Source organism: Carcharodon carcharias, chromosome 3, assembly GCF_017639515.1.
Source record: "Carcharodon carcharias isolate sCarCar2 chromosome 3, sCarCar2.pri, whole genome shotgun sequence".
In the NCBI taxonomy this organism is placed as follows: Eukaryota; Metazoa; Chordata; class Chondrichthyes; order Lamniformes; family Lamnidae; genus Carcharodon; species Carcharodon carcharias.
The window spans coordinates 232,095,709-232,122,961 of NC_054469.1; the positions used below are offsets into that span (position 1 = coordinate 232,095,709).

Here is a 27,253-nt window from a genome sequence, read left to right on the forward strand (position 1 = left end):
CGACTCTACCTCAGGGACAAACAGCTGGACAGTCTGACTCTACCTCAGTGACAAACAGCTGGCGTGGACAGTCCGACTCTACCTCAGGGACAAACAGCTGGACAGTCCGACTCTACCTCAGGGACAAACAGCTGGACAGTCCGACTCTACCTCAGTGACAAATAGCTGGACAGTTCGACACTACCTCAGTGACAAACAGCTGGACAGTTCAACGCTACCTCAGTGACAAACAGCTGGACAGTCCGACTCTACCTCAGTGACAAATAGCTGGACAGTTCGACGCTACCTCAGTGACAAACAGCTGGACAGTTCGACGCTACCTCAGTGACAAACAGCTGGTGTGGACTGTCCGACTCTACCTCAGTGACAAACAGCTGGACAGTCCGACGCTACCTCAGTAACAAACAGCTGGACAGTCCGACGCTACCTCATGGACAAACACTGGTGTGGACAGTCCGACTCTACCTCAGTGACAGACAGCTGGCGTGGACAGTCCAACTCTACCTCAGGGACAAACAGCTGGACAGTTCGACGCTACCTCAGTGACAAACAGCTGGACAGTCCGACTCTACCTCAGTGACAAATAGCTGGACAGTTCGACGCTACCTCAGTGACAAACAGCTGGTGTGGACTGTCCGACTCTACCTCAGTGACAAACAGCTGGACAGTCCGACGCTACCTCAGTGACAAACAGCTGGACAGTCCGACGCTACCTCAGGGACAAACACTGGTGTGGACAGTCCGACTCTACCTCAGTGACAAATAGCTGGACAGTTCGACGCTACCTCAGTGACAAACAGCTGGACAGTTCGACGCTACCTCAGTGACAAACAGCTGGACAGTTCGACGCTACCTCAGTGACAAACAGCTGGACAGTTCGACGCTACCTCAGTGACAAACAGCTGGACAGTCCGACTCTACCTCAGTGACAAATAGCTGGACAGTTCGACGCTACCTCAGTGACAAACAGCTGGACAGTCCGACTCTACCTCAGTGACAAATAGCTGGACAGTTCGACGCTACCTCAGTGACAAACAGCTGGACAGTTCGACGCTACCTCAGTGACAAACAGCTCTCACACACTCCATAGGAAATGTAAACATTGAAGACAAAACGTTTTGCCCATCACTGAGACCAAACCCCCACACACCAACCCTCACTACAGTACTTAACTCCCCCCCTCCCCTCCCCTCCCCCACAATTTATTAATGCTCAACAAGGAAAAGGCAGCAACTTTTATAACATTTTATTAAACAAGCCAACATAATATCTTTTTTTTTTAAAAAAGTGTTAAAAAATAGAAAACTACAATTAAAACTTGTCTGGATGCGTGACCATTTCTTGTTTGATGCGGTTTTCCACCTGCAGGGATAAGCCGGTGTTGCTGCTCGGCAGGTTGTAACTGATGAAAACCTGTTTTCCTGTCTTCTTCGCTGGAGGGGAGATTTAAAGGGATGAATGAAAGTAAAGTTAAAACCTATTGTGGAACACAGATTCTCAGTACACTTCAATTGCTCGACATTTGGCACTTACATGTAACTGGGACACTTGCTTCCGGAAGCAATCTTGATGCACAATGCATTGCAGTCCACACATTTAAAAATGAGGGGTAGATAAACACCCTGCCTACTTATCGCTAATGTAACCAAAAGTACTTTCCCTTCTTTTCACGATATTACTTGTGTGCAAAAGCTGCATACTTTAAATATGCAGATTTACTGCTTAATTTGCATCTCCGTCACCTTCATTGTGCCACAAACCCTGTGATACTGCTCTTCAATTTGGTCATCGTCACTAGTGAAACCTATTCTTCTCAATGCAACACATACTGTTGCTCGTGAAGGGAGTATCTATCTTGTATGGCTTTTTCAATCTACGACTACACTACAGAGGGCCAGTTAAGTGGGTGGGAATTCTCACATTGATTTGGGATGAGCACACATCAGAAAATCATCCTATTCAAACAGATGACACATTAGCCTCTTCACATCCTTTTCGGTGTTAATCACCCATTGTAACGTCAGGGGTAAGAATACGGGAAATTGATTATATCAGCTATAAGGTTTTTTAACAATTAAAGAAAGCTAATATGAAATGAAAGGATTAAAATGCCACAGTACTGATGGGTTGCTGTCATTATCCCTCTTCACATCGCAGCCCTAGTTCCAACAATTTGCCGCATTAAAAAAATGAGCAGAGAGACGGGTAAATTGACGGGTAAATTGACCCTCTAATTTTCCCAACCCAAAGAATGGTCTTATCTCTCTCTCTCTCTCTCTCAATCACCGCGGGATTACTCTTTAATTTGTTTTGCGGTGTAATGAGAATGGGTGAGAAAGACAGAGAATAAACTTGTACTTTTTAATGGAGGAATCTAGGTGAAGAGCCCAGGCTTATAGTGAGTTCAAACTTGGTTTTAAAAGCTCAAAGGGGAGGCGGAACAAACACTGAGGGAGATGAGTTGTCACACGGTTTTGAGCTAGAATAGGAGATAATCCCATAAACTCTAGTTGCAACATTGTGGAATTTCAGGAAGACCAAGTGTAAACAAGAGAGTGTAACTGAAGCTTAACAGGAAGCAGAAAACATTCTGAGGAGGGATGATCTTGAAGGTGTTGCCAAACCAAAGAGGGACAAGAAAGCACTAAGAGAGGTAACAGGCTGGGAGCTAAAGGCATAAAGTGATTATCTTTCAAGTGTCAAACTTTAATGCCATCCGCGCCTGGGGATTTGTAAAGGCACTAATGTAACATGTTTTCTGTCCCAACCCAGTAGACATGAAGGTTCTTTTTAACTTGGCAACAAAACCTATATCTGACATCCAGTCATTCTGCCGAGGGATTTTTTTTGGGGGGAGAGAGTAGTGGAGTGGTTGCGCCAGAACTGGAATGATGATCTCATGAAGGGAACAAGTTAAAAAAAATAAAACAAGCTGTATTTTTTTCAATTAAAAAACAATCTTACCTAGTCTTTGTGCTACAGAGTTGGGTGTGGTATCAGAGGCATCTCCAAGAACTAGTGTAGACACTGGCATAGGGTCCTGTGAATCAGTAGCAAGTTATATTAATCTCAAATATTGCTGTACTCCATCATAATGTCCTATTACATCAAATATATAGCTATTGCATCTTAAAATTTCAAATGCTTAAAATAGCCACATTCTTAATATTTGTTCTTGGATTGGGTGTTGCTGGCTGGGCCAGCGTTTATTGCCCATCTCTAAGTGTCCTTGAGAAGGTGGTGGTGGGCTGCCTTCTTGAATCATTGCAGTCCACGTGGTGTAGGTACAACCACAGTGCTTTCAACCTGAATTAAGTGGCTTGCAAGGCCATTTGGAGGGGGGGTGCAGTTAAGAGGCAACCACAGTGTTGTCTGCAGTCGCCTGTCAGCCAGACCAGGATGGCAGGTTTCTCCCCGGAAGAACATTATTGAACCTGATAGACAATCTGGTAGTTTCATTATCAATATTAACGAGGCTAGCACTTTATTCTAGATTTATTAATTGTATTTAAATTCCCCCAGCTGCCATGTTGGGGTTTGAACTCATTGTCTCCAGAGTCTCTGGATTACTAGTGTATAAACATTGTCACTTTGCTTCAATCCCCCAAATGCGCCGATACTTTATTCTGGCTTTCACTAATATTTGACTTAATATTTGATTTTCCGCTTCCGTCAAAACCATTACATTCAGAGGCATGGCATTGCAAGCCAACAACCAATTACACAAAACTGCAGATACAGCGCATCAGGATTAGCTGGAACTGACTGCAGCACAAAGAACCAGCCCTAACAGGATGCAGCACTGAGCCAGCAATCTGTACAGTAATGGGACTGGTCGCCTGAAGGTTAAACACATTGGAAACTCCCCATGGTCAGCCCACTGGACAATGAAGAATTTACTGTTGAAAAGTGTACGGGATATTGTAGAATCAGGCTACAGAGAATTCCTATTTTTTCAAGAAAATGCCAACAGAAAATGTAGTCATGGTGACTGGAATGAGAATGTCTTACCTGAGCAGCAACACACACATGCGTGCACACACACACACACACACACACACACACACACACGCACACACATATTCTGGAAACTGATCCCGGCTAACTTTGCAATGGAGGCATGTGCTGAATTTGTTATCCCTGAATATAGGAAAGAGAAAACATCGGTCAAAATTCCCAATCCTGAAAACTATGCAGTGGTTCCTGTTAAAGTGGGCATGTCAGGTAAGCAGATCACTCAGTTGGGCTTTAAAACTGCTAACGCTTGACAGGCTCTCATCGTTTTTTTCAAATACAAACAAGTACTCAGGCCCTCATCTCTAATCCTCCCAACCAGAATATGACCTTGAACACAGCAAATATTGGCCAATGACTCCCACCATAACCACATAGGTTAGCAGTGACTATTTTATACAGAATTCTTTTTGGAATACAGGAACAGATTCATTTATATGGAGTGTGCACGCACATGTATGAGAAGGAGAGCTGTCTGGATGGCATATTTTGCAATATGTTTGTGTACTATTGAACAATACTGACAGCAAATAACGCGTGACAGAAACTGGGGTCCAACTTGTTCCAAATCATAACAACTTCCACACTACATCCTGTTCTTTTCATAATCGCCCAGATTTTGCAGGACTGGGTGGGGCTAATGGCGAACTGTCAATACACCACTGAAAACGACCACAACGTCAGGATAAAAGCAAAATACCGCAGATGCTGGAAGTTTGAAATAAAAACAAAAAATGCTGGAAAAACTCAGCAGGTCTGGCAGCATCTGTGGAGAGAGAGAGAGAAATAGAATTAACATTTCAAGTCTGTATGACCCTTCGGAACTTCAGGATGTTGGGCATGAGCAGACTAGTGTGGAGATCCTGGACTTGCGGTTTGTCACTGAGTGCTCCAACAGCCTGCACTGTGGACCTTCTAGTGCCAGTAGTCATTTAAAATCAGCAAGAATAAAAGTGCTTTTAAAATTACTCGCTCATATTTTTTGAGCATGCAAAAATTACAGCCCAACTAAACTGATTTCAATGCTTATGTAAAAAAAACCCTCCCAAGACTCCTCACAAGAGAGATCGAACAGAATTCAAAACCAAGACTCATAAGGAGATATTAAGATAGGTGACCAAAAGGAGAGGTCAGTTTTAAGGAGCATCCTAAAGGAGGTGAGAGAGGTCAAGAAGTGGCGAGCTTAAGGGTTGTGGCAGCTGAAGGTACAGCCAACAATGGTGTAGCAAACAAAATCAGGACGTGCAAGAGGCCAGAATTACAGATCAGATATCTCAGAAGGTCGTAGGGCTGGAGTAGGTTACAGATGGAGAGATGGGAAAAGGCCTGGAGGAGTTTGAAAACAAGTATGAGAACTTTAAAATGGAGACATTGCCAACGCTATTTAAATCCGAACATAGGTCAGCGAGCAAAGGACTTGGTGAGAGGCAGGATTTGGACAGCAGAGTTTTGGGTGGGCTCAGGGTTATGGAGGGTAGGATGCCGGTCAGGAAAGCATTGGAATAGTTGGTTCTAGAGTTTTCAGCAGGATGGGTTGAGGCAGCAGCAGAGACGGGTGATGTTACAGAAATGGAAATAGGTGGTCTTGGTGATGAAGAGGATATAGAGCTGAAAACTCCACTCAGGATTACATAGGCCTGCCAAGATTGTCAATTGTCTGGAGTGAACATGATTGCTGGAGAAAAGAGATTGAGGACAAAGGCTTCAGTCTTCCCGATACTTAAGAGGAAATTTCTCCTCATCCAATGTTGGATGCTGGATAAGTTACATGATGCATAAGAGGCAGTCCCCGACTTGGTTCTGCATCCCTTAGTACACGCTCCTCGCAAAAATCTACCCATACAAGTTTTGAAATTTTCAACTGAGCCAGCCTGAATAGTCTTCTTTTTAGGGAGGCAGTTTCAGATGACCCTGCATGAAGAAGTGCTGCTCGATATCTACCCGCCCTGCACCCTGGCTTCCTAGCTGCAATTTTAAGGTGGCACTCCCTTGCTCTGGCGTTCCCAGAAATATATTTGGAAGAGGAAGGATAGGAACTCCACCTTAAATGGCAAGGTTTTAAATGGAGCTGAGTGGCAGTGAGATCTTCAAATGGAGGTACACAGATCATTAAAGGTAGCGGTGCAAGTTGATAAGGCCGTAATAAAGAAAAGGAAATGAAATCCTTCGTTTTGTAGCCAGAGGTTAGAATGCAAACTCAAGGCAATTTGAACTTGTACGATGCTTCAGCTAAGAGTGCAGTTGAGAAAACTCTGTACCATTTAGCAAACCCCATTACAAAAGGAGAGAGTGGTGTAGTGGTACTGTCACTGGACTAGTAATCCAGAGGCCCAGGCTGATGCTCTGGGGCAAAATAGAAAATGCTGGAAACACTCAGCAGGTCTGGCAGCATCTGTGGAGAGAGAAACAGAGTTAACGTTTCAAGTCCAATACACCTCCACCAGAACTGGAGAGAGGTACAAACATACGAATTAGGAGGAGTAGACCACTCAGCCCCCTGAGCCTAATCCACCATTCGGTAAGATCATGGCTGAAATTTTAACCTCAATTCCACATTCCCACCTGTCCCGATAACCTTTCACCCCCCTTGCTTATCAAAAATCTACCTACCTTTACCTTAAAAATATTCAAAGACTTTGCTCTACCACCTTTTGAGGAAGAGAGTTCCAAAGGCTCATGACCCTCAGAAAAAAAATTCCCCTCATCTCTGTCTTAAATGGGCAGCCCCTTATTTTTAAACGGTGACCTCCAGTTCTAGATTCACCCACAAGAGGAAACATTCTCTCCACATCCACCCTGTCAAGACCCCTCAGGATCTTATATGTTTCAATCAAGTCGCCTCTTACTCTTCCAAACTCCAGCAGAAACCTTGTCCAACTTTTCCTTATAAGAAATCCTGCCCATTCCAGCTATTAGTCTAGTAAACCTTCTCTGAACTGCTTCCAATGCATTTACACCCTTTCTTAAATAAGAACACTAATACTATACACAGCATTCCAAATGTGGTCTCACTAGTGTATAACTGAAGCGTAACCTCCCTACTTTTGTATTCAATTCCCCTCATAATAAATGATATTAGCTTTCCTCATTACTTGCTGTACCTGCACACTACCCTTTTACGATTCATGCACTGGGACATCCAGATCCCTCTGCACCTCAGAGCTCTGCAATCTCTCAACTTTTAGATAATATGCTTCTTTTTTACTCTTCCTGCCAAAATGGACAATTTCACACCTTCCCAAATTTTACTCCATTTGCCAGGTCTTTTCCCACTCACTTAACCTACCTCTATCCCTTTGTAGCTTTCTTATGTCCTCTTCATGACTTACTTTTCTACCCATCTTTGTGTCATCAGCAAATTTAACAACCATGCCTTCGGTCCCTTCATCCAAGTCACTTATATAAGTTGTAAAAAGTTGACACCTCAGCACTGATCCCTGTTGCATGCCACTTGTTACATCTTTCCAACCAGAAAATGACCCATTTAAGCCTACTCTCTGTTTCCTGTTAGCTATCCAACCTTCTAACCATGCCAATATGGTACCCCCACACCATGAGTGTTTATTTTCCACAATAACCTTTCATGTGGCACCTTATCAAATGTCTTCTGGAAATCTAAGTACAGTATATCAACTGGTTCCCCTTCATCCACAGCACATGTTACTTATTCAAAGAACTCCAATAAATTGGTTAAACATGATTTCCCTCTCATGTCGATTCTGCCTGATTACCTTGAATTTATTTAACTGCCCTGCTACAACATATTTAATAGTAGCTTCTAGTATTTTCCCTATGACAGATGATAGGCTGATTAAAACCAAAGCATCAACTATCTCACTAGCCACTTCTTTTAACACCCTAGGATGAAGTCCATCAGGACCGGGGGATTTGTCAGCCCGCACGTCCAACAGTTTGCTCAGTGCCAGCTCCCTGGTGACTGTAATTTTCTTGAGTTCCTCCCTCCCTTCCATTTTCTGATTCACAGCTATTTCTGGGATGTTTCTTGTATCCTTTATAATGAAGACCAATGGAAAATACCTGTTCAATTCATCTGCCATCTCCTTATTGTCCATTATTAATTCCCCAGACTCACTTTCTATGGGACCAACACTGACCCAGTTAACTCTTTTCTTTTTTAAATATCTTTAGAAGCTCTTACTATCTGCCTTTATATTTCTGGCTGGCTTTTTCCCATACTCTAATTTTGTCCTCCTTTAATCCTTTAGTCATTCTTTGCTGTTTTTTTATATTCTGTCCAAACTTCTGACCTGCCATCCATCTATGCGTAATTATATGCTTTTTCTTTAAGTTTGATACTGTCTTTAACTTTTTTAGTTAACAATGGTTGGTGGGTCCTCCCCTTGCAATTTTCCTTTCTGGTTGGAACGTATCTATTGCGTATTCTGAAATATTCCCTTAAAATGTTTGCCACTGCATCTCTATTGACCTATTCCTTAACCTCATTTGCCAGTTCACTTTGGCTAGCTCTGCTTTCATGCCTTCATAATTGTCCTTAGTTAAGTTTAAAATACTTAAACCCCACTCTTCTCTTCCTCAAACGGAATGTAAAATTCTATCATATTATGATCGCTGTTCCCTAGGGGTGCCTTCACTATGAGTTTATCAATTAATCCTATCTTGTTGCACAATTCCAGATCTAGGATAGCCTGCTCTCCAATTGGTGCCGGAACAAGCTTTTCTAAGAAACTATCCTGAAAACATTCTATGAAATTTTTACCTCTCTCCAGTTCAGGATTTGAAACATTAACTCTGTTTCTCTCTCCACAGATATTGCCAGACCCACTGAGTTTTCCCAGCATTTTCTGTTTTAATTTCAGAATTCCAGCATCTGCAGTATTTTGCTTTTATTTTAATGCTCTGGAGATATGGCTTCAAATCTCACCATGGCAGCTGGTAGAATTTGAATTCAATTAATAAATTTGGAATTGAAAGCTAGACTCAGCAACGGTGACCATGGAACTATCATCGATTGCCGTAAAAACCCATTAGGTTCACAAATGTTCTTCTGGGAAAGAAATCTGCTACCCTCACCTGATCTGGCCTACCTGTGGTGCCAGACCCACTGCAATGTCACTGACTCCTAACTGCCCTCTGAAATGGCCTGGAAAGCAACTCAGTTTAAGGGCAATTAGGGACGGACAACAAATGCTGGCCTTGTCAGTGATTCCCCCATCTCATGAAAGTAAAATTAAAAGGGACAAAAGCAATGGAGAAGGTGCAGAAAAGATTCACCAACATGTTACCAGAAGTGAAAGGTTGCAGATATAATAGATTTGGAAAGATAAAGAACTTTTCTCACTCATCTGACAGTTATTGGGTGATCCAATAGTGGCCACAAGACTATAAAGGTTTATGAGAGGTAAACTAATGATAGATCTCTCACTTCCACTGGCTGATGTCATGATAACACAAGGGTGCAAATCAAAGACAATCAGAAGAAAGATTTAAAGGGTTAAAAATTTGTACTGAGGGTAGTTAAAATGTGGAATTCTCAGACAAACAAAGCAGTGCCCATAAATTTTTAATGAGGTAATTAGACTTGTGAAAGGATAATGATTAAAGGATAGGGCAGAGTGGGAATAGATGAAGTGACTCATGTCGAGAGAAGGGGCTGAGTGGGCCATTTCTGCACTCGAACATTTTATGAAGGCATTAACTCCATTCAAAACCATGTTTATTCTTCATCTCTCAGGCTGTCCCTCAGGGTCAAGGATGACTTGTTTCCACACTAAAAATGAGTTCTCAGGTGACTGAAGGGTCCAGTGCACAACCTACAGTCTACATCACCGGTGGGGCCGAAGGTGATAGGGGGAAACGGGGGGTGGGGGGGGGGGGGGTCCAGGTTGCCCTGCGCTCCTTTCACTGTCAACATTTCGCTTCAGCTAGTCCTCGGCGATAAGACTCGATGTGTTCAGCTCCTTCGCTGATTCCCTGCCCCACTTCGAGCGGTCCTGGGCCGGGGGTTCCCATGTGTTGGTGGTTGCAATTTTTCAAGGAGGCTTTGAGGGTGTCCTTCTCTTATTCTTCATACATTTGTACCGACTACAATACTGAAGAATCTTGGGGGCAACGCAGCGAGATGTTTTGGTTCTTTGAGAGAAGTGTTGAAAATAACAGAAGAGTTTTATCATTCACGCAGGCTGCAAACACACAGCTCAGTGCAGCTCCCTGTCCTTGATCCTAGCTCAAACCCACTGCAACTATTAGCGGATTAATGTTCCTCAAGGAAATTAAGCCTTGAGGCAGCACAAAAAACAGCCTATTCACATTTTTCAAATTGTTTTGAATTTGATGTGATCTAACCCAACGGAGGTTTGCCTCATTCACTACACTGAAGTGTGCTGACTCAATCATTCCTGTATGTCTTCAGCACAAACTTGCCAACACGCAAATCACAAGAGAAAATTTACATTACCTTTCACATTACCCCTCTCTCTCTCTCAGCCAACCAGGCAGATCAAATGACTTCTGAACCAACTACAGTATCCTTACCATTACCTAGCTAGAAAGAGTTAACACAGTACAGTCTAAGGATTAAACTGGAGGCCTACATGCTCCAAGAATCAGTACCATAAGGGAAGACTGCCGACTACATTATGACAGTATCTTCAATCAACCCATAAGACCATCAGGATTTTGGACAGATGAATGTTTGGTGAGATTCAGTGCCGCTTGACAAAAAGGAATCTCAGTTAATGTCTCCCCCAATAGGAAACCATTACCACGTGGATCAAAACTGAAATTTAGTGATGAACGAGCATCACAAATGCCAATGAGCAGAATGGAAAGAAACTTTCAACAGCTTTTACAGTCAGGTGACTCGAACAATAAAAATTAAAATGCCTCAGATTAATTTTCTTCCCTTCCCCCTCTATCATAAAGGGTATTGTCCTGTTGTCCTCTCACTTTGTACCTTACAACCCAATGTGGTAAGTAGTTCAGTCTCTCCAAAGAAAGCCCAGAGCTCTGTTTTATGTAAGACCAATACAGTGATAATTACACTAAAGAAACAGATCAGACAATTTAATGTCAAATTTCACATTTTTTACAATGTCTGCCTAATTTTTGCAACTGAATCACTCTTGCACTTAAAATTCACTCTCACCCCTATCTGGTAACCTTCAGTTATTTCCTTGTAATCATCTACCAAATCCACTCAATAAAATGGTCATAAATTACAGCACAATAGTTGATTCCTCAGCAACGATAACTCCATAACACATCTTGTTTGACACCATCAGCCACCTCCACAAAGAAGCAGCAGAATCCATTAACTGCACAGTGTACATTATAAAATATAATTGTTCCAAGTTTATCCTTGAGGCATTCAGACAGCTGCAAATCATATGAGCTTTACTCACAGTTTATTGTGCTATCCGAATCCTTGGATGAAAGGGTTGCTTAGCTACCGTCCTATGAATAAGTCATTTTCAAACTGCTAAGGGAGAAGCCTGTGCTGAGTAGTTTAATTTTAAGAATTTCCTCTGATGAATTTTAAAACATTCATCCTTGTTTTCAAACCTCTGCAGGACTCACTGCTCCTCCTCCCTTCTCTCTAACTTCCTCCAGCCCCTAGCCCTACAAACCTTCCATGACTCCCACTCTGAGCTCTTGCACTTTCCCCGGGTTTCATCACCCCATCATTGGCAAGCATCCCAACACAGCTGCTGAGGCCCTAAGCTCTAGAGATCCCTCCCCCCCCCACCCCCAAATCTCTCTCCACCTCCCTCTTCTCCTCCTTTAAGACGCTCCTTAAAACCTCTTTTCCACGGTGGGCGCTAAGGTGGCGAGATGCCAAACCCTTGGTTTGGTTTGGTGGCCCTGCTGGTTTTGCCTCACTAGTTCAATGTGCTATCTGAATGCCAAGTAGTTGATGCAAGGGGAGGGGCTGGGACCTCGCTGACATGGTTTGTTGGCCATTGTAGCTTTTGGTCCAATCAGACTCTTGCAGGGGACATGTTTCTTTAAGTGAACTGCTCTCTGTCTCTGTCTCTCTGTCTGTCTCTCCAGCCCCCAGCTGGACACAATTACTGAGGGTTTTAATGCTGACCACTCGGGGGAGTCCCAGAACCCACAACAGCCTCTGCAATGCCCGTGGTTGTTTGCAGATTAATCCTCAGGAATAAATCCAGTTTCAGCATTCATTTTTGTTTGTCTTTTTGCAGAGGGCGGGGGAGGCACTCAGGAAGTGAGGTACTTACAAATTTGGTACACATGGCCACGGCGAGGTTGGAGAGATTCGGGGCGCTGCCGACCCACAGGAAGAAACTGTCCTTCATGCTCAGGAGGTGGAAATGCACCGTCTGTTCCGACAGCTTCTCGCTGAAGTTGTGGACGGACAGGGTCTGGAGAGGAGCCGCTACCACCGCCTCGCCCTGCGCCATCCTGCTCGGCCTTTGCAGAGAGACCACCCCCCGGGGACCGGGACCGGCTCCGCCTGTCAATCACCGGCTCCGGGCTCCGCCTGTCAATCACCGGCTCCGGGCTCCGCCTGTCAATCACCGGCTCCGGGAACGGGAACCGACTGTAACGCGAAAGGTCTCCTCCCCGCACCAGCACCAGCACCAGCTCCCTTTGCTGATCCTCTCTGTCTCTGTCTCTGTCTGTGCTGGGTGCTGGGTGTCTGTCTCTGTCTGTGCTGGGTGCTGGGTGTCTGTCTCTGTCTGTGCTGGGTGCTGGGTGTCTGTCTCTGTCTGTGCTGGGTGCTGGGTGTCTGTCTCTGTCTGTGCTGGGTGCTGGGTGCTGGGTGTCTGTCTCTGTCTGTGCTGGGTGCTGGGTGTCTGTCTCTGTCTCTGTCTGTGCTGGGTGCTGGGTGTCTGTCTCTGTCTGTGCTGGGTGCTGGGTGCTGGGTGTCTGTCTCTGTCTGTGCTGGGTGCTGGGTGTCTGTCTCTGTCTGTGCTGGGTGCTGGGTGTCTGTCTCTGTGCTGGGTGCTGGGTGTCTGTCTCTGTCTGTGCTGGGTGCTGGGTGTCTGTCTCTGTCTGTGCTGGGTGCTGGGTGTCTGTCTCTGTCTGTGCTGGGTGCTGGGTGCTGGGTGTCTGTCTCTGTCTGTGCTGGGTGCTGGGTGAGTGTCTCTGTCTGTGCTGGGTGCTGGGTGCTGGGTGTCTGTCTCTGTCTGTGCTGGGTGCTGGGTGCTGGGTGTCTGTCTCTGTCTGTGCTGGGTGCTGGGTGCTGGGTGAAGTCAGTTTGCTGCAGCCAGAGGGCGACGCCAGTTTCGGGTTTAAAACGGGGTCATTGCGGCCGGATTGTCCGGGACCAAACAAACAAACACAATGAGATAGAAACCTTTCCGCAAGCAGCGGATGTCACGCTTCAATCAACCGGCTCACGCGTTCTGGGTGTGTCTGTGTCTGTGTTTCTGTCTGTGTCTGTGTTTCTGTCTGTGTCTGTGTTTCTGCCTGTGTCTGTGTTTCTGTCTGTGATTCTGTGTCTGGGTGTCTGTGTTTCTGTCTGTGATTCTGTGTCTGGGTGTGTCTGTGTCTGTGTTTCTGTCTGTGATTCTGTGTTTCTGTCTGTCTGGGTGTGTATGTGTCTGTGTTTCTGTCTGTGATTCTGTGTTTCTGTGTTTCTGTCTGTCTGGGTGTGTCTGTGTCTGTGTTTCTGTCTGTGATTCTGTGTCTGGGTGTCTGTGTTTCTGTCTGTGATTCTGTGTCTGGGTGTGTCTGTGTCTGTGTTTCTGTCTGTGTCTGTGTTTCTGTCTGTGTCTGTGTTTCTGTCTGTGTCTGTGTTTCTGTCTGTGTCTGTGTTTCTGTCTGTGTCTGTGTGTCTGTCTGTGTCTGGGTGTCTGTGTTTCTGTCTGTGATTCTGTGTCTGTGTTTCTGTCTGGGTGTGTCTGTGTCTGTGTTTCTGTCTGTGTCTGTGTTTCTGTCTGTGTCTGTGTTTCTGTCTGTGTCTGTGTTTCTGTCTGTATCTGTGTTTCTGTCTGTGTCTGTGTTTCTGTCTGTGATTCTGTGTCTGTGTTTCTGTCTGTCTGGGTGTGTCTGTGTCTGTGTTTCTGTCTGTCTGGGTGTGTCTGTGTCTGTGTTTCTGTATGTGTCTGTGTTTCTGTCTGTGATTCTGTGTCTGTGTTTCTGTCTGTGATTCTGTGTCTGTGTTTCTGTCTGTCTGGGTGTGTCTGTGTCTGTGTTTCTGTCTGTGTCTGTGTTTCTGTCTGTGTCTGTGTTTCTGTCTGTGATTCTGTGTTTCTGTCTGTGATTCTGTGTCTGTGTTTCTGTCTGTCTGGGTGTGTCTGTGTCTGTGTTTCTGTCTGTGATTCTGTGTCTGGGTGTCTGTGTTTCTGTCTGTGATTCTGTGTCTGGGTGTCTGTGTTTCTGTCTGTGATTCTGTGTCTGGGTGTCTGTGTTTCTGTCTGTCTGGGTGTGTCTGTGTTTCTGTCTGTCTGGGTGTGTCTGTGTTTCTGTCTGTCTGGGTGTGTCTGTGTCTGTGTTTCTGTCTGTGTCTGTGTTTCTGTCTGTGTCTGTGTTTCTGTCTGTGTCTGTGTTTCTGTCTGTGTCTGTGTTTCTGTCTGTCTGGGTGTGTCTGTGTTTCTGTCTGTGTTTCTGTCTGTGTCTGTGTTTCTGTCTGTGATTCTGTGTTTCTGTCTGTGATTCTGTGTTTCTGTCTGTGATTCTGTGTTTCTGTCTGTGATTCTGTGTTTCTGTCTGTGATTCTGTGTCTGTGTTTCTGTCTGTCTGGGTGTGTCTGTGTCTGTGTTTCTGTCTGTGTCTGTGTTTCTGTCTGTGTCTGTGTTTCTGTCTGTGTCTGTGTTTCTGTCTGTGTCTGTGTTTCTGTCTGTGTCTGTGTTTCTGTCTGTGTCTGTGATTCTGTGTTTCTGTCTGTGATTCTGTGTTTCTGTCTGTGATTCTGTGTTTCTGTCTGTGATTCTGTGTCTGTGTTTCTGTCTGTCTGGGTGTGTCTGTGTCTGTGTTTCTGTCTGTGTCTGTGTGTCTGTGTCTGTGTTTCTGTCTGTGTCTGTGTGTCTGTGTCTGTGTTTCTGTCTGTCTGGGTGTGTCTGTGTTTCTGTCTGTGTCTGTGTTTCTGTCTGTCTGGGTGTGTCTGTGTTTCTGTCTGTGTCTGTGTTTCTGTCTGTGTCTGTGTTTCTGTCTGTGTCTGTGTTTCTGTCTGTGTCTGTGTTTCTGTCTGTGATTCTGTGTCTGTGTTTCTGTCTGTCTGGGTGTGTCTGTGTCTGTGTTTCTGTCTGTCTGGGTGTGTCTGTGTCTGTGTTTCTGTCTGTCTGGGTGTGTCTGTGTCTGTGTTTCTGTCTGTCTGGGTGTGTCTGTGTCTGTGTTTCTGTCTGTGTCTGTGTTTCTGTCTGTGTCTGTGTTTCTGTCTGTGTCTGTGTTTCTGTCTGTGTCTGTGTTTCTGTCTGTGTCTGTGTTTCTGTCTGTGTCTGTGTTTCTGTCTGTGTCTGTGTTTCTGTCTGTGATTCTGTGTCTGTGTTTCTGTCTGTCTGGGTGTGTCTGTGTCTGTGTTTCTGTCTGTGTCTGTGTTTCTGTCTGTCTGGGTGTGTCTGTGTCTGTGTTTCTGTCTGTGATTCTGTGTCTGTGTTTCTGTCTGTCTGGGTGTGTCTGTGTCTGTGTTTCTGTCTGTGATTCTGTGTCTGGGTGTCTGTGTTTCTGTCTGTGATTCTGTGTCTGGGTGTCTGTGTTTCTGTCTGTGATTCTGTGTCTGTGTTTCTGTCTGTGATTCTGTGTCTGTGTTTCTGTCTGTCTGGGTGTGTCTGTGTTTCTGTCTGTCTGGGTGTGTCTGTGTCTGTGTTTCTGTCTGTGTCTGTGTTTCTGTCTGTGTCTGTGTTTCTGTCTGTGTCTGTGTTTCTGTCTGTGATTCTGTGTTTCTGTCTGTGATTCTGTGTTTCTGTCTGTGATTCTGTGTTTCTGTCTGTGATTCTGTGTTTCTGTCTGTGATTCTGTGTTTCTGTCTGTGATTCTGTGTTTCTGTCTGTGATTCTGTGTCTGTGTCTGTGTTTCTGTCTGTGTCTGTGTTTCTGTCTGTGTCTGTGTTTCTGTCTGTGTCTGTGTTTCTGTCTGTGTCTGTGTTTCTGTCTGTTTCTGTCTGTTTCTGTCTGTTTCTGTCTGTGTCTGGGTGTGTCTGTGTTTCTGTCTGTGTTTCTGTCTGTGTTTCTGTCTGTGTTTCTGTCTGTGTTTCTGTCTGTGTTTCTGTCTGTGTTTCTGTCTGTGTTTCTGTCTGTGTTTCTGTCTGTGTCTGTGTTTCTGTCTGTGTCTGTGTTTCTGTCTGTGTCTGTGTTTCTGTCTGTGATTCTGTGTTTCTGTGTTTCTGTCTGTCTGGGTGTGTCTGTGTCTGTGTTTCTGTCTGTGATTCTGTGTTTCTGTGTTTCTGTCTGTCTGGGTGTGTCTGTGTCTGTGTTTCTGTCTGTGATTCTGTGTTTCTGTGTTTCTGTCTGTCTGGGTGTGTCTGTGTCTGTGTTTCTGTCTGTGATTCTGTGTCTGGGTGTCTGTGTTTCTGTCTGTGATTCTGTGTCTGGGTGTGTCTGTGTCTGTGTTTCTGTCTGTGTTTCTGTGTTTCTGTCTGTCTGGGTGTGTCTGTGTCTGTGTGTCTGCCTGTGTCTGTGTGTCTGTCTGTGTTTCTGTGTCTGTGTTTCTGTCTGTCTGGGTGTGTCTGTGTCTGTGTTTCTGTCTGTGTCTGTGTTTCTGTCTGTGTCTGTGTTTCTGTCTGTGTCTGTGTTTCTGTCTGTGTCTGTGTTTCTGTCTGTGTCTGTGTTTCTGTCTGTGTCTGTGTTTCTGTCTGTGTCTGTGTTTCTGTCTGTGTCTGTGTTTCTGTCTGTGTCTGTGTGTCTGTCTGTGTCTGGGTGTCTGTGTTTCTGTCTGTGATTCTGTGTCTGTGTTTCTGTCTGTGTCTGTGTTTCTGTCTGTGTCTGTGTTTCTGTCTGTGTCTGTGTTTCTGTCTGTCTGGGTGTGTCTGTGTCTGTGTTTCTGTCTGTCTGGGTGTGTCTGTGTCTGTGTTTCTGTCTGTGTCTGTGTTTCTGTCTGTGATTCTGTGTCTGTGTTTCTGTCTGTGATTCTGTGTCTGTGTTTCTGTCTGTCTGGGTGTGTCTGTGTCTGTGTTTCTGTCTGTGTCTGTGTTTCTGTCTGTGATTCTGTGTCTGTGTTTCTGTCTGTCTGGGTGTGTCTGTGTCTGTGTTTCTGTCTGTGATTCTGTGTCTGGGTGTCTGTGTTTCTGTCTGTGATTCTGTGTCTGGGTGTCTGTGTTTCTGTCTGTGATTCTGTGTCTGGGTGTCTGTGTTTCTGTCTGTCTGGGTGTGTCTGTGTTTCTGTCTGTCTGGGTGTGTCTGTGTTTCTGTCTGTCTGGGTTTGTCTGTGTCTGTGTTTCTGTCTGTGTCTGTGTTTCTGTCTGTGTCTGTGTTTCTGTCTGTGTCTGTGTTTCTGTCTGTGTCTGTGTTTCTGTCTGTCTGGGTGTGTCTGTGTCTGTGTTTCTGTCTGTGTCTGTGTTTCTGTCTGTGTCTGTGTCTGTGTTTCTGTCTGTGATTCTGTGTTTCTGTCTGTGTCTGTGTCTGTGTTTCTGTCTGTCTGGGTGTGTCTGTGTTTCTGTCTGTGTTTCTGTCTGTGTCTGTGTTTCTGTCTGTGATTCTGTGTTTCTGTCTGTGATTCTGTGTTTCTGTCTGTGATTCTGTGTCTGTGTTTCTGTCTGTCTGGGTGTGTCTGTGTCTGTGTTTCTGTCTGTGTCTGTGTTTCTGTCTGTGTCTGTGTTTCTGTCTGTGTCTGTGTTTCTGTCTGTGTCTGTGTTTCTGTCTGTGTCTGTGTTTCTGTCTGTGTCTGTGTTTCTGTCTGTGTCTGTGTTTCTGTCTGTGTCTGTGTTTCTGTCTGTGTCTGTGTTTCTGTCTGTGTCTGTGTTTCTGTCTGTGTCTGTGTTTCTGTCTGTGTCTGTGATTCTGTGTTTCTGTCTGTGATTCTGTGTCTTTGTTTCTGTCTGTCTGGGTGTGTCTGTGTCTGTGTTTCTGTCTGTGTCTGTGTGTCTGTGTCTGTGTTTCTGTCTGTCTGGGTGTGTCTGTGTTTCTGTCTGTGTCTGTGTTTCTGTCTGTGTCTGTGTTTCTGTCTGTGTCTGTGTTTCTGTCTGTGTCTGTGTTTCTGTCTGTGTCTGTGTTTCTGTCTGTGTCTGTGTTTCTGTCTGTGTCTGTGTTTCTGTCTGTGTCTGTGTTTCTGTCTGTGATTCTGTGTCTGTGTTTCTGTCTGTCTGGGTGTGTCTGTGTCTGTGTTTCTGTCTGTCTGGGTGTGTCTGTGTCTGTGTTTCTGTCTGTCTGGGTGTGTCTGTGTCTGTGTTTCTGTCTGTGTCTGTGTTTCTGTCTGTGTCTGTGTTTCTGTCTGTGTCTGTGTTTCTGTCTGTGTCTGTGTTTCTGTCTGTGATTCTGTGTCTGTGTTTCTGTCTGTCTGGGTGTGTCTGTGTCTGTGTTTCTGTCTGTGTCTGTGTTTCTGTCTGTGTCTGTGTTTCTGTCTGTGTCTGTGTTTCTGTCTGTCTGGGTGTGTCTGTGTCTGTGTTTCTGTCTGTGATTCTGTGTCTGTGTTTCTGTCTGTCTGGGTGTGTCTGTGTCTGTGTTTCTGTCTGTGATTCTGTGTCTGGGTGTCTGTGTTTCTGTCTGTGATTCTGTGTCTGGGTGTCTGTGTTTCTGTCTGTGATTCTGTGTCTGTGTTTCTGTCTGTGATTCTGTGTCTGTGTTTCTGTCTGTCTGGGTGTGTCTGTGTTTCTGTCTGTCTGGGTGTGTCTGTGTCTGTGTTTCTGTCTGTGTCTGTGTTTCTGTCTGTGTCTGTGTTTCTGTCTGTGTCTGTGTTTCTGTCTGTGATTCTGTGTTTCTGTCTGTGATTCTGTGTTTCTGTCTGTGATTCTGTGTTTCTGTCTGTGATTCTGTGTTTCTGTCTGTGATTCTGTGTTTCTGTCTGTGATTCTGTGTTTCTGTCTGTGATTCTGTGTTTCTGTCTGTGATTCTGTGTTTCTGTCTGTGATTCTGTGTTTCTGTCTGTGATTCTGTGTCTGTGTTTCTGTCTGTGTCTGTGTTTCTGTCTGTGTCTGTGTTTCTGTCTGTGTCTGTGTTTCTGTCTGTGTGTTTCTGTCTGTGTGTTTCTGTCTGTGTGTTTCTGTCTGTGTGTTTCTGTCTGTGTGTTTCTGTCTGTGTGTTTCTGTCTGTGTCTGTGTTTCTGTCTGTGTCTGTGTTTCTGTCTGTGTCTGTGTTTCTGTCTGTGTCTGTGTTTCTGTCTGTGATTCTGTGTCTGTTTCTGTCTGTTTCTGTGTTTCTGTCTGTGTTTCTGTCTGTGTTTCTGTCTGTGTTTCTGTCTGTGTTTCTGTCTGTGTTTCTGTCTGTGTTTCTGTCTGTGTTTCTGTCTGTGTTTCTGTCTGTGTTTCTGTCTGTGTTTCTGTCTGTGTTTCTGTCTGTGTTTCTGTCTGTGTTTCTGTCTGTGTTTCTGTCTGTGTTTCTGTCTGTGATTCTGTGTTTCTGTCTGTGATTCTGTGTTTCTGTCTGTGATTCTGTGTCTGTGTTTCTGTCTGTCTGGGTGTGTCTGTGTCTGTGTTTCTGTCTGTGATTCTGTGTTTCTGTCTGTGATTCTGTGTTTCTGTCTGTGATTCTGTGTTTCTGTCTGTGATTCTGTGTTTCTGTCTGTGTTTCTGTCTGTGATTCTGTCTGTGTTTCTGTCTGTGTTTCTGTCTGTGTTTCTGTCTGTGTTTCTGTCTGTGTTTCTGTCTGTGTTTCTGTCTGTGTTTCTGTCTGTGTTTCTGTCTGTGTCTGTGTTTCTGTCTGTGTGTTTCTGTCTGTGTCTGTGTTTCTGTCTGTGTCTGTGTTTCTGTCTGTGTCTGTGTTTCTGTCTGTGATTCTGTGTCTGTGTGTCTGTCTGGGTGTGTCTGTGTCTGTGTGTCTGTCTGTGTCTGTGTGTCTGTCTGTGTCTGTGTGTCTGTCTGTGTCTGTGTGTCTGTCTGTGATTCTGTGTCTGTGTTTCTGTCTGTGATTCTGTGTCTGTGTTTCTGTCTGTCTGGGTGTGTCTGTGTCTGTGTTTCTGTGTGTCTGTCTGTCTGGGTGTGTCTGTGTCTGTGTTTCTGTGTGTCTGTCTGTGTCTGTGTGTCTGTCTGTGTCTGTGTGTCTGTCTGTGTCTGTGTGTCTGTCTGTGATTCTGTGTCTGTGTGTCTGTCTGTGATTCTGTGTCTGTGTGTCTGTCTGTGATTCTGTGTCTGTGTGTCTGTCTGTGATTCTGTGTCTGTGTGTCTGTCTGTGTCTGTGTGTCTGTCTGTGATTCTGTGTTTCTGTCTGTGATTCTGTGTTTCTGTCTGTGATTCTGTGTTTCTGTCTGTGATTCTGTGTTTCTGTCTGTGATTCTGTGTCTGTGTTTCTGTCTGTCTGGGTGTGTCTGTGTTTCTGTCTGTGATTCTGTGTTTCTGTCTGTGATTCTGTGTTTCTGTCTGTGATTCTGTGTTTCTGTCTGTGATTCTGTGTTTCTGTCTGTGTTTCTGTCTGTGTTTCTGTCTGTGTTTCTGTCTGTGTTTCTGTCTGTGATTCTGTCTGTGATTCTGTCTGTGATTCTGTCTGTGTTTCTGTCTGTGTTTCTGTCTGTGATTCTGTCTGTGTCTGTGTTTCTGTCTGTGTCTGTGTTTCTGTCTGTGTCTGTGTTTCTGTCTGTGTCTGTGTTTCTGTCTGTGTCTGTGTTTCTGTCTGTGTCTGTGTTTCTGTCTGTGTCTGTGTTTCTGTCTGTGTCTGTGTGTCTGTCTGGGTCTGTCTGTGTCTGTGTGTCTGTCTGTGTCTGTGTGTCTGTCTGTGTCTGTGTGTCTGTCTGTGTCTGTGTGTCTGTCTGTGATTCTGTGTCTGTGTTTCTGTCTGTGATTCTGTGTCTGTGTTTCTGTCTGTCTGGGTGTGTCTGTGTCTGTGATTCTGTGTCTGTGTTTCTGTCTGTGATTCTGTGTCTGTGTTTCTGTCTGTCTGGGTGTGTCTGTGTCTGTGTTTCTGTGTGTCTGTCTGTGTTTCTGTGTGTCTGTCTGTGTTTCTGTGTGTCTGTCTGTGTCTGTGTGTCTGTCTGTGATTCTGTGTCTGTGTATCTGTCTGTGTCTGTGTGTCTGTCTGTGATTCTGTGTGTCTGTCTGTGATTCTGTGTTTCTGTCTGTGATTCTGTGTTTCTGTCTGTGATTCTGTGTTTCTGTCTGTGATTCTGTGTTTCTGTCTGTGATTCTGTGTTTCTGTCTGTGATTCTGTGTTTCTGTCTGTGATTCTGTGTTTCTGTCTGTGTTTCTGTCTGTGTTTCTGTCTGTGTTTCTGTCTGTGTTTCTGTCTGTGTTTCTGTCTGTGTTTCTGTCTGTGATTCTGTCTGTGATTCTGTCTGTGATTCTGTCTGTGATTCTGTCTGTGATTCTGTCTGTGATTCTGTCTGTGATTCTGTCTGTGATTCTGTCTGTGTTTCTGTCTGTGTTTCTGTCTGTGTCTGTGTTTCTGTCTGTGTCTGTGTTTCTGTCTGTGTCTGTGTTTCTGTCTGTGTCTGTGTTTCTGTCTGTGTCTGTGTTTCTGTCTGTGTCTGTGTTTCTGTCTGTGTCTGTGTTTCTGTCTGTGATTCTGTGTCTGTGTGTCTGTCTGGGTGTGTCTGTGTCTGTGTGTCTGTCTGTGTCTGTGTGTCTGTCTGTGTCTGTGTGTCTGTCTGTGTCTGTGTGTCTGTCTGTGTCTGTGTGTCTGTCTGTGATTCTGTGTCTGTGTTTCTGTCTGTGATTCTGTGTCTGTGTTTCTGTCTGTCTGGGTGTGTCTGTGTCTGTGTTTCTGTGTGTCTGTCTGTGTTTCTGTGTGTCTGTCTGTGTCTGTGTGTCTGTCTGTGTCTGTGTGTCTGTGTGTCTGTCTGTGATTCTGTGTCTGTGTGTCTGTCTGTGTCTGTGTGTCTGTCTGTGTCTGTGTGTCTGTCTGTGTCTGTGTGTCTGTCTGTGTCTGTGTGTCTGTCTGTGATTCTGTGTGTCTGTCTGTCTGGGTGTGTCTGTGTCTGTGTTTCTGTGTGTCTGTCTGTGTTTCTGTGTGTCTGTCTGTGTTTCTGTGTGTCTGTCTGTGTCTGTGTGTCTGTCTGTGTCTGTGTGTCTGTCTGTGTCTGTGTGTCTGTCTGTGTCTGTGTGTCTGTGTGTCTGTCTGTGTCTGTGTGTCTGTCTGTGTCTGTGTGTCTGTCTGTGTCTGTGTGTCTGTCTGTGATTCTGTGTTTCTGTCTGTGTCTGTGTGTCTGTCTGTGATTCTGTGTCTGTGTTTCTGTCTGTGTCTGTGTGTCTGTCTGTGATTCTGTGTCTGTGTTTCTGTCTGGGTGTGTCTGTGATTCTGTGTTTCTGTCTGTGATTCTGTGTTTCTGTCTGTGATTCTGTGTCTGGGTGTCTGTGTTTCTGTCTGTGATTCTGTGTCTGTGTTTCTGTCTGTCTGGGTGTGTCTGTGTCTGTGTTTCTGCCTCTGCTCCTTTCACTGGGTTTGGAAGTAAATCCAAAAAAAAATGGCATAAAATGACCCACTCAATGCATTTCGGATTTCTGTGCACCACACAAAAAATAATTAACCCTTACACTGCTCTTCAACACACATTGCCGCACTAATAGTGTTTGGTTCCAACGAATCATAAAAATGAAAGGCTTTAGCTGCATTGATGTAAGCACTTTTCACCACCATCGGATGTCTCAAAGCGCTTTATAGCCAGTGGAAATACTCCTGAAGTGTAGTCACTGTTGTAGTGCAGGATCGGGGACAGCCAATTTCCACACAGCAAGTTCCCACACACACATCATGAGTGGTAAATCTAACTTTTGTGATGTTGGTTGAAGGACACAGATTAGCCAGGGCACTGGAGAATAAACGCACTGTTCTTCTTTAAAATAGTGCCACGGGATCTTTTATGTCCGCCTGAGAGAGTAGATGAGGCCTCAGTTTAACGTTTCATCTGAATGATGGCACCTTCAGCAGTGCAGCACTCCCTCAGCATTCATTAGAGTGTCAGCCTTGTGCTCAAGCCCTGGGGTGGGACTTGAACCAAAGGAATCTAATCTTACATACTCCTTTAACACAAACTGTCCCACTAATAATGTTCCATCCGAGCCAGTTATGTGTTCCTTGGAATTTAAAATGGTTGCACATAAGTTATGTTGTTAAAAACATTGGACAATTTCCATTTGAAGTGTTAAGGATTTTTTTTTGTTTGATTTGTAATGCAATGCACTATTTTTGAATTGACTACCTCACTGCAATTGGCCCGGATTTTGCAATTGTAACGATGTTGAAACTGTCAGCATTTGCCATCATTATTCTGTAAAACTGTTTGCAACTTGTAATGCCGCAGCTGCACAGTTAGATGTGGAAAACCTGAAGTTGCTGTCAGCGATTCCCCACTCCTCCACAGCTAGGGTATGCTGCTGAAGTCCTCCCAGATGGAAATATATTCAGAAATGACTGAATGGATTTGGTGTGTAGCGCGCTGCACCGGTCTGCACCATGTAACAAGTTTTTAAGCCAGTTCACAAACTCCCTTTAATTTCTGCAGCCTGGAGGAGTCTGTGTTTCATCTTTAGGGTGTGAGAGATTGCAGCCCCTATTCCATTATCTGCTTCTCAATTTCAGGCTGCAGTTCAGTCCCATCCTCCTGATTTTTGGCCATTCAGTGCAGAGGGGAGCAGGCTGATCGGGACAGCTCCTCGTGGGTCTGCTCCTGGGCTTGGCTTAGGTGATCATCAGCAGGTCAAGGCAATAGGAGGCCAAGGGGGTCATTCAGCCTGACTGCCTGTCTCTCTTCCACTGCTATATCTGGTGAGTAGCATGTGGTACCTGCTGGTAAGCTAGAGGCCTCTGCAACCAGGGAGGGATTGGAGTGTATCTTCATCCACAGGGAGGGATTGGAGTGTATCTTCACCCACAGGGATGCCATTTAAATTTGATTGGTTAAGTTTCCTTTAAATGTTTTTTTTCTGTTGCAGGTTATTAATCATACTCCTTTAAGAAAGAGGCACACATTCCCTCTTTTAATTGATAAACACCTTCCATTAGTTCAGCGGCGGGAGCTCAGAGAGAGAAAGTTCCAGAGAGAAATAAAAAGCAACCCCACTGAGAAACATGAACAAAGTCCATCCACCCGAGCTCAAGTAGTTTAAGGACAAGAAACTGTCAAACTGAATGGTGGGAGACCTGTGCAAGGAATTCTGCATGGCTTCACCCCCTTCATGAATCTTGTCATGGGTGAATCAGTCGAGATGGCACCTGGAGACCAGCAACATAACATTGGCATTGTGGTTATCGGAGGGAACAGCATTATCATGCTGGAAGCCTTAGAGCGAGTACAGTGAAGACTGCTCTATTCCTGAAAACATGGAAAAGAACATTGCGGAGACAGCACACACGTCATTTTGAGCCCTAGAATTTTTTTTTGTCCTTAGTTTTTCTGGTAGAATATGGCAATTGGTTGAATCGTTTGAGGTGCCACCTGCCATTTTTGTGAATACTTTATTATTTGCACTTGTGGGACCTAAAGGACATTAAATATATTTTTGCACGAAAAAAATAGAAGAGACAGAAATCACTGAATTGACGTGAACTTCCATTTTCACAAGGTAACCCCGCGGGATAAACCTCTGATAAAGTTATGCATTGCTGAATGAGATGTAACTGGCTTTTCAATTGCCAATGAGCCATTATTTCTGCTGAACAACCTCTCTGGCTCCAAAAAACTAATTTTTATACTCGTAGAATGACAAACTTCTCCACTATAGCAGCAAAAACTGAGAAAGCACCTATAATGTGGTAAAACATCCCAACCCACTTCACAGGAGCGCTTTCAAAAAAAGTGACACTAAAATCCTATAAAGATATACATGAGGAAGTGGCCAAAAGCTTAGTCAAAGGGGGGGAAGTTTTAAAAGCACCTTAAAGAGAGGTAGGGAGGCAAAGAGGTTTAGGGACATAATTCCAGCTCAAGGTACAGCCACCAATGGTGGAACGATTAAAATTGGGAATTCTCAAGAGGCCAGAATTGAAGGAGCACAGGTATCTCAGAGGTCTGTTTGGCTGGAGGAGGTATAAGAGATAGGGAGGGGGGGTGGACATGCAGGGGATTTGAAAACGAGGATGAGAACTGTAAAACCAAGGCATTGCCAGACCAGGAACCAACGTTTAAGTCAGTGAACACAGAGGTTATAGTTGAATGAAACCTGGTGCAAGCTAAGACATGGGCAGCCAAGTTTTAGATCACCTCAATAATGTGGCAGACTGGAATGCATTGGAATAATCAGATCTCGAGGTAACAGAGGCACAGATGTGAGTAATAGTAGCAGATGAACCGAGGCGATATTACAGCACTATAAATAAGTGGTCTTGGTGGTGGCCCAGATATGTGGTCACAAACTCATCTCAGGGTCAAATATAATGTTTTTAATATAAGAATTGTATGATAAAGATATTTCATCTTCTACCTTAATTCCATGTGTATGCTCCAATCTATCTTTCATTCTGGATAAAATGATTAAAAAGAGAAGGATAATCAGTGCATTTTACTTCCTGCTGTGCTGTCTGTGAGAATACTTCAATGTGATTGGCTCCTTATCCTGTCTGATGACATCACTGTTGCTGGATACCAGAGATCCCCTATAGCTGGCGTCAGAATTAGATTAATGTCGGGAAAGATGAAATCGACACCATGGAGCTCGCTAGGTCTTTGTGGGATGCTTGAATGCTGTCAGTTTGCCAGTGTTTTCACTGCAGTGTTTCATTCACAAGTGGTGATGTAGACCCATTCATTGCAGAATAATTATTTGCCATTTCAACCTAAGGTGGTTGTTACAGGAAAATTCCTGCACTATTTGCAATGCAATACACTATTATTTAATTAACTGACTAAATACAAGTCCAGGGTGAGACATTCTTGCAGGTTGGAATTATGTAGTGAGCAACAGACCATCACAATCTTCACCATTTAACAAGGGGCTGACTGGAGGACACCCAGAAACCTGGCCAGGCACCAAAACTGTGCTTTAAACAACAATAACAACTTACATTTATACAGAACCTTTAGCATAATGAAACTTCCCAAGGTGCTTCACAGGAGCATTATAAACAGCCACATCAGGAGTTATTAGGTCAGGTGGACAAAAGCTTGGCCAAAGTTTCAAGGAATATCTTATAGAAGGAAAGTGAGGTAGAGAGGTGGACAGGTGTAGGGAAGGAATTCCAGTGTCTGTAGCTTAGGCAACTGAAGACACAGCCTCGAATGCTGAAGTGATTAAATTAGGAGATGCTCAAAAGGCCAGAATTAGAGAATCGCCAACATCTCGGAGGGTTTTGGGGCTGGAGGAAATAGGAAAGGTGAGGCCATGGAGGGGTTTGTAAACAAAGATGAGAATTTTAAAGTCAAGGCTTCCTTGACCAGATGCCAATGTAAGTCAACAAGCGCAGGAGTGTTAGGGGAACTGCGAGGTACAGACAGCTAAGTTTTAGATGACCTCAAGTTTATAGAGGGTTGACTGTGGGAGACCAGCCAGGATTGCATTGGAATAGTTAAGTCTAGAGGTAACAAAGGCATGAATGAGGGTTTCAACAGCAGATAAACTGAGAAAGGGGTAAAGTCATAGAAACATAGAAAACAGGAGCAGGAGTAGACCATAGACCTTTGAGTCTGCTTCGCCATTCAATATGATCGTGGCTGATCCTTTATCTCAATACCAAACTCCCACTTTCTCCCCATACCCCTTGACTCCTTTAGTGTCTAGAAATCTATATGTTTCCTTCTTAAATATATTCAGTGACCTGGCCTCGGCAACCTTCTCTGGTAGAGAGTTCCACAGATTCACCACCCTCTGAGTGAAGAAATTTCCCCTCATAGTTCTAAATGGCTTACCCCAAATCTTGAGACTGTGACCCTTTGTTCTAGACCAATCCAACCCCCCCCCCCCCCCCCCCCCCAGCCAAGAGAAACTTCATCCCTGCATCCAGTCTGTCCAGCCCTATCAGAATTTTATACATTTCATTGAGATCCCCTCTCATTCTTCCAAACTCTTATGAATACTGGCCTAGTCAACCCAATCTCTCCCTTAATGACAATCCTGCCATCCCAGGAATCAGTCTGGTGAACTTTCACTGCACTCCCTCTATGGCAAGTCGAGCAATATTATGGAGGTGGAAATAGGTGAGATTGGAAGCTCACTTTGGAATCAAGTGTGACACAAAGATTACAAACAGGCTGGCTTAATCTCACTGTTGCTGGGGAGAAGGATGGAGTCAGTAGCTAAGGAACACAGTTTGGAGTTGGGACTGAAAACAATGGCTTCAGT

The 27,253-nt window shown here is 44.5% G+C and overlaps 2 protein-coding genes across 2 annotated transcripts; one reads left to right on the top strand and one right to left on the bottom strand.

Moving 5' to 3' along the window:
• Window positions 1-1,231: 1,231 nt before the first annotated feature.
• On the bottom strand, window positions 1,232-12,576 carry psmg4 (proteasome (prosome, macropain) assembly chaperone 4). The gene is made up of 3 exons (XM_041184742.1): window positions 12,237-12,576; window positions 2,965-3,040; window positions 1,232-1,433 (listed from the first exon to the last, which is right to left on the bottom strand). Exons 1-3 carry the CDS (start codon window positions 12,417-12,419, stop codon window positions 1,312-1,314), a joined length of 381 nt encoding a protein of 126 aa, XP_041040676.1. The 5' UTR covers window positions 12,420-12,576; the 3' UTR covers window positions 1,232-1,311.
• Window positions 12,577-22,358: 9,782 nt separating this feature from the next.
• On the top strand, window positions 22,359-24,550 carry LOC121276298 (small nuclear ribonucleoprotein G-like). Its single transcript, XM_041184559.1, is given in 2 exon segments — window positions 22,359-24,096; window positions 24,099-24,550. Coding segments are annotated over 2 exon segments (228 nt in total). The 5' UTR covers window positions 22,359-24,047; the 3' UTR covers window positions 24,278-24,550.
• Window positions 24,551-27,253: the final 2,703 nt, after the last annotated feature.

Bases quoted from the DNA above. Each gene is read 5' to 3' on its own strand.
- psmg4 (XM_041184742.1), bottom strand. From the start codon at position 12,419: ATGGCGCAGGGCGAGGCGGTGGTAGCGGCTCCTCTCCAGACCCTGTCC. The intron at 3,041-12,236 runs GTAAGTACCTCA...ACTGATTCACAG, and splicing joins TGGCCATGTGTACCAAATTT to GACCCTATGCCAGTGTCTAC. The intron at 1,434-2,964 runs GTAAGATTGTTT...TCTCCCCTCCAG, and splicing joins CTCTGTAGCACAAAGACTAG to CGAAGAAGACAGGAAAACAG.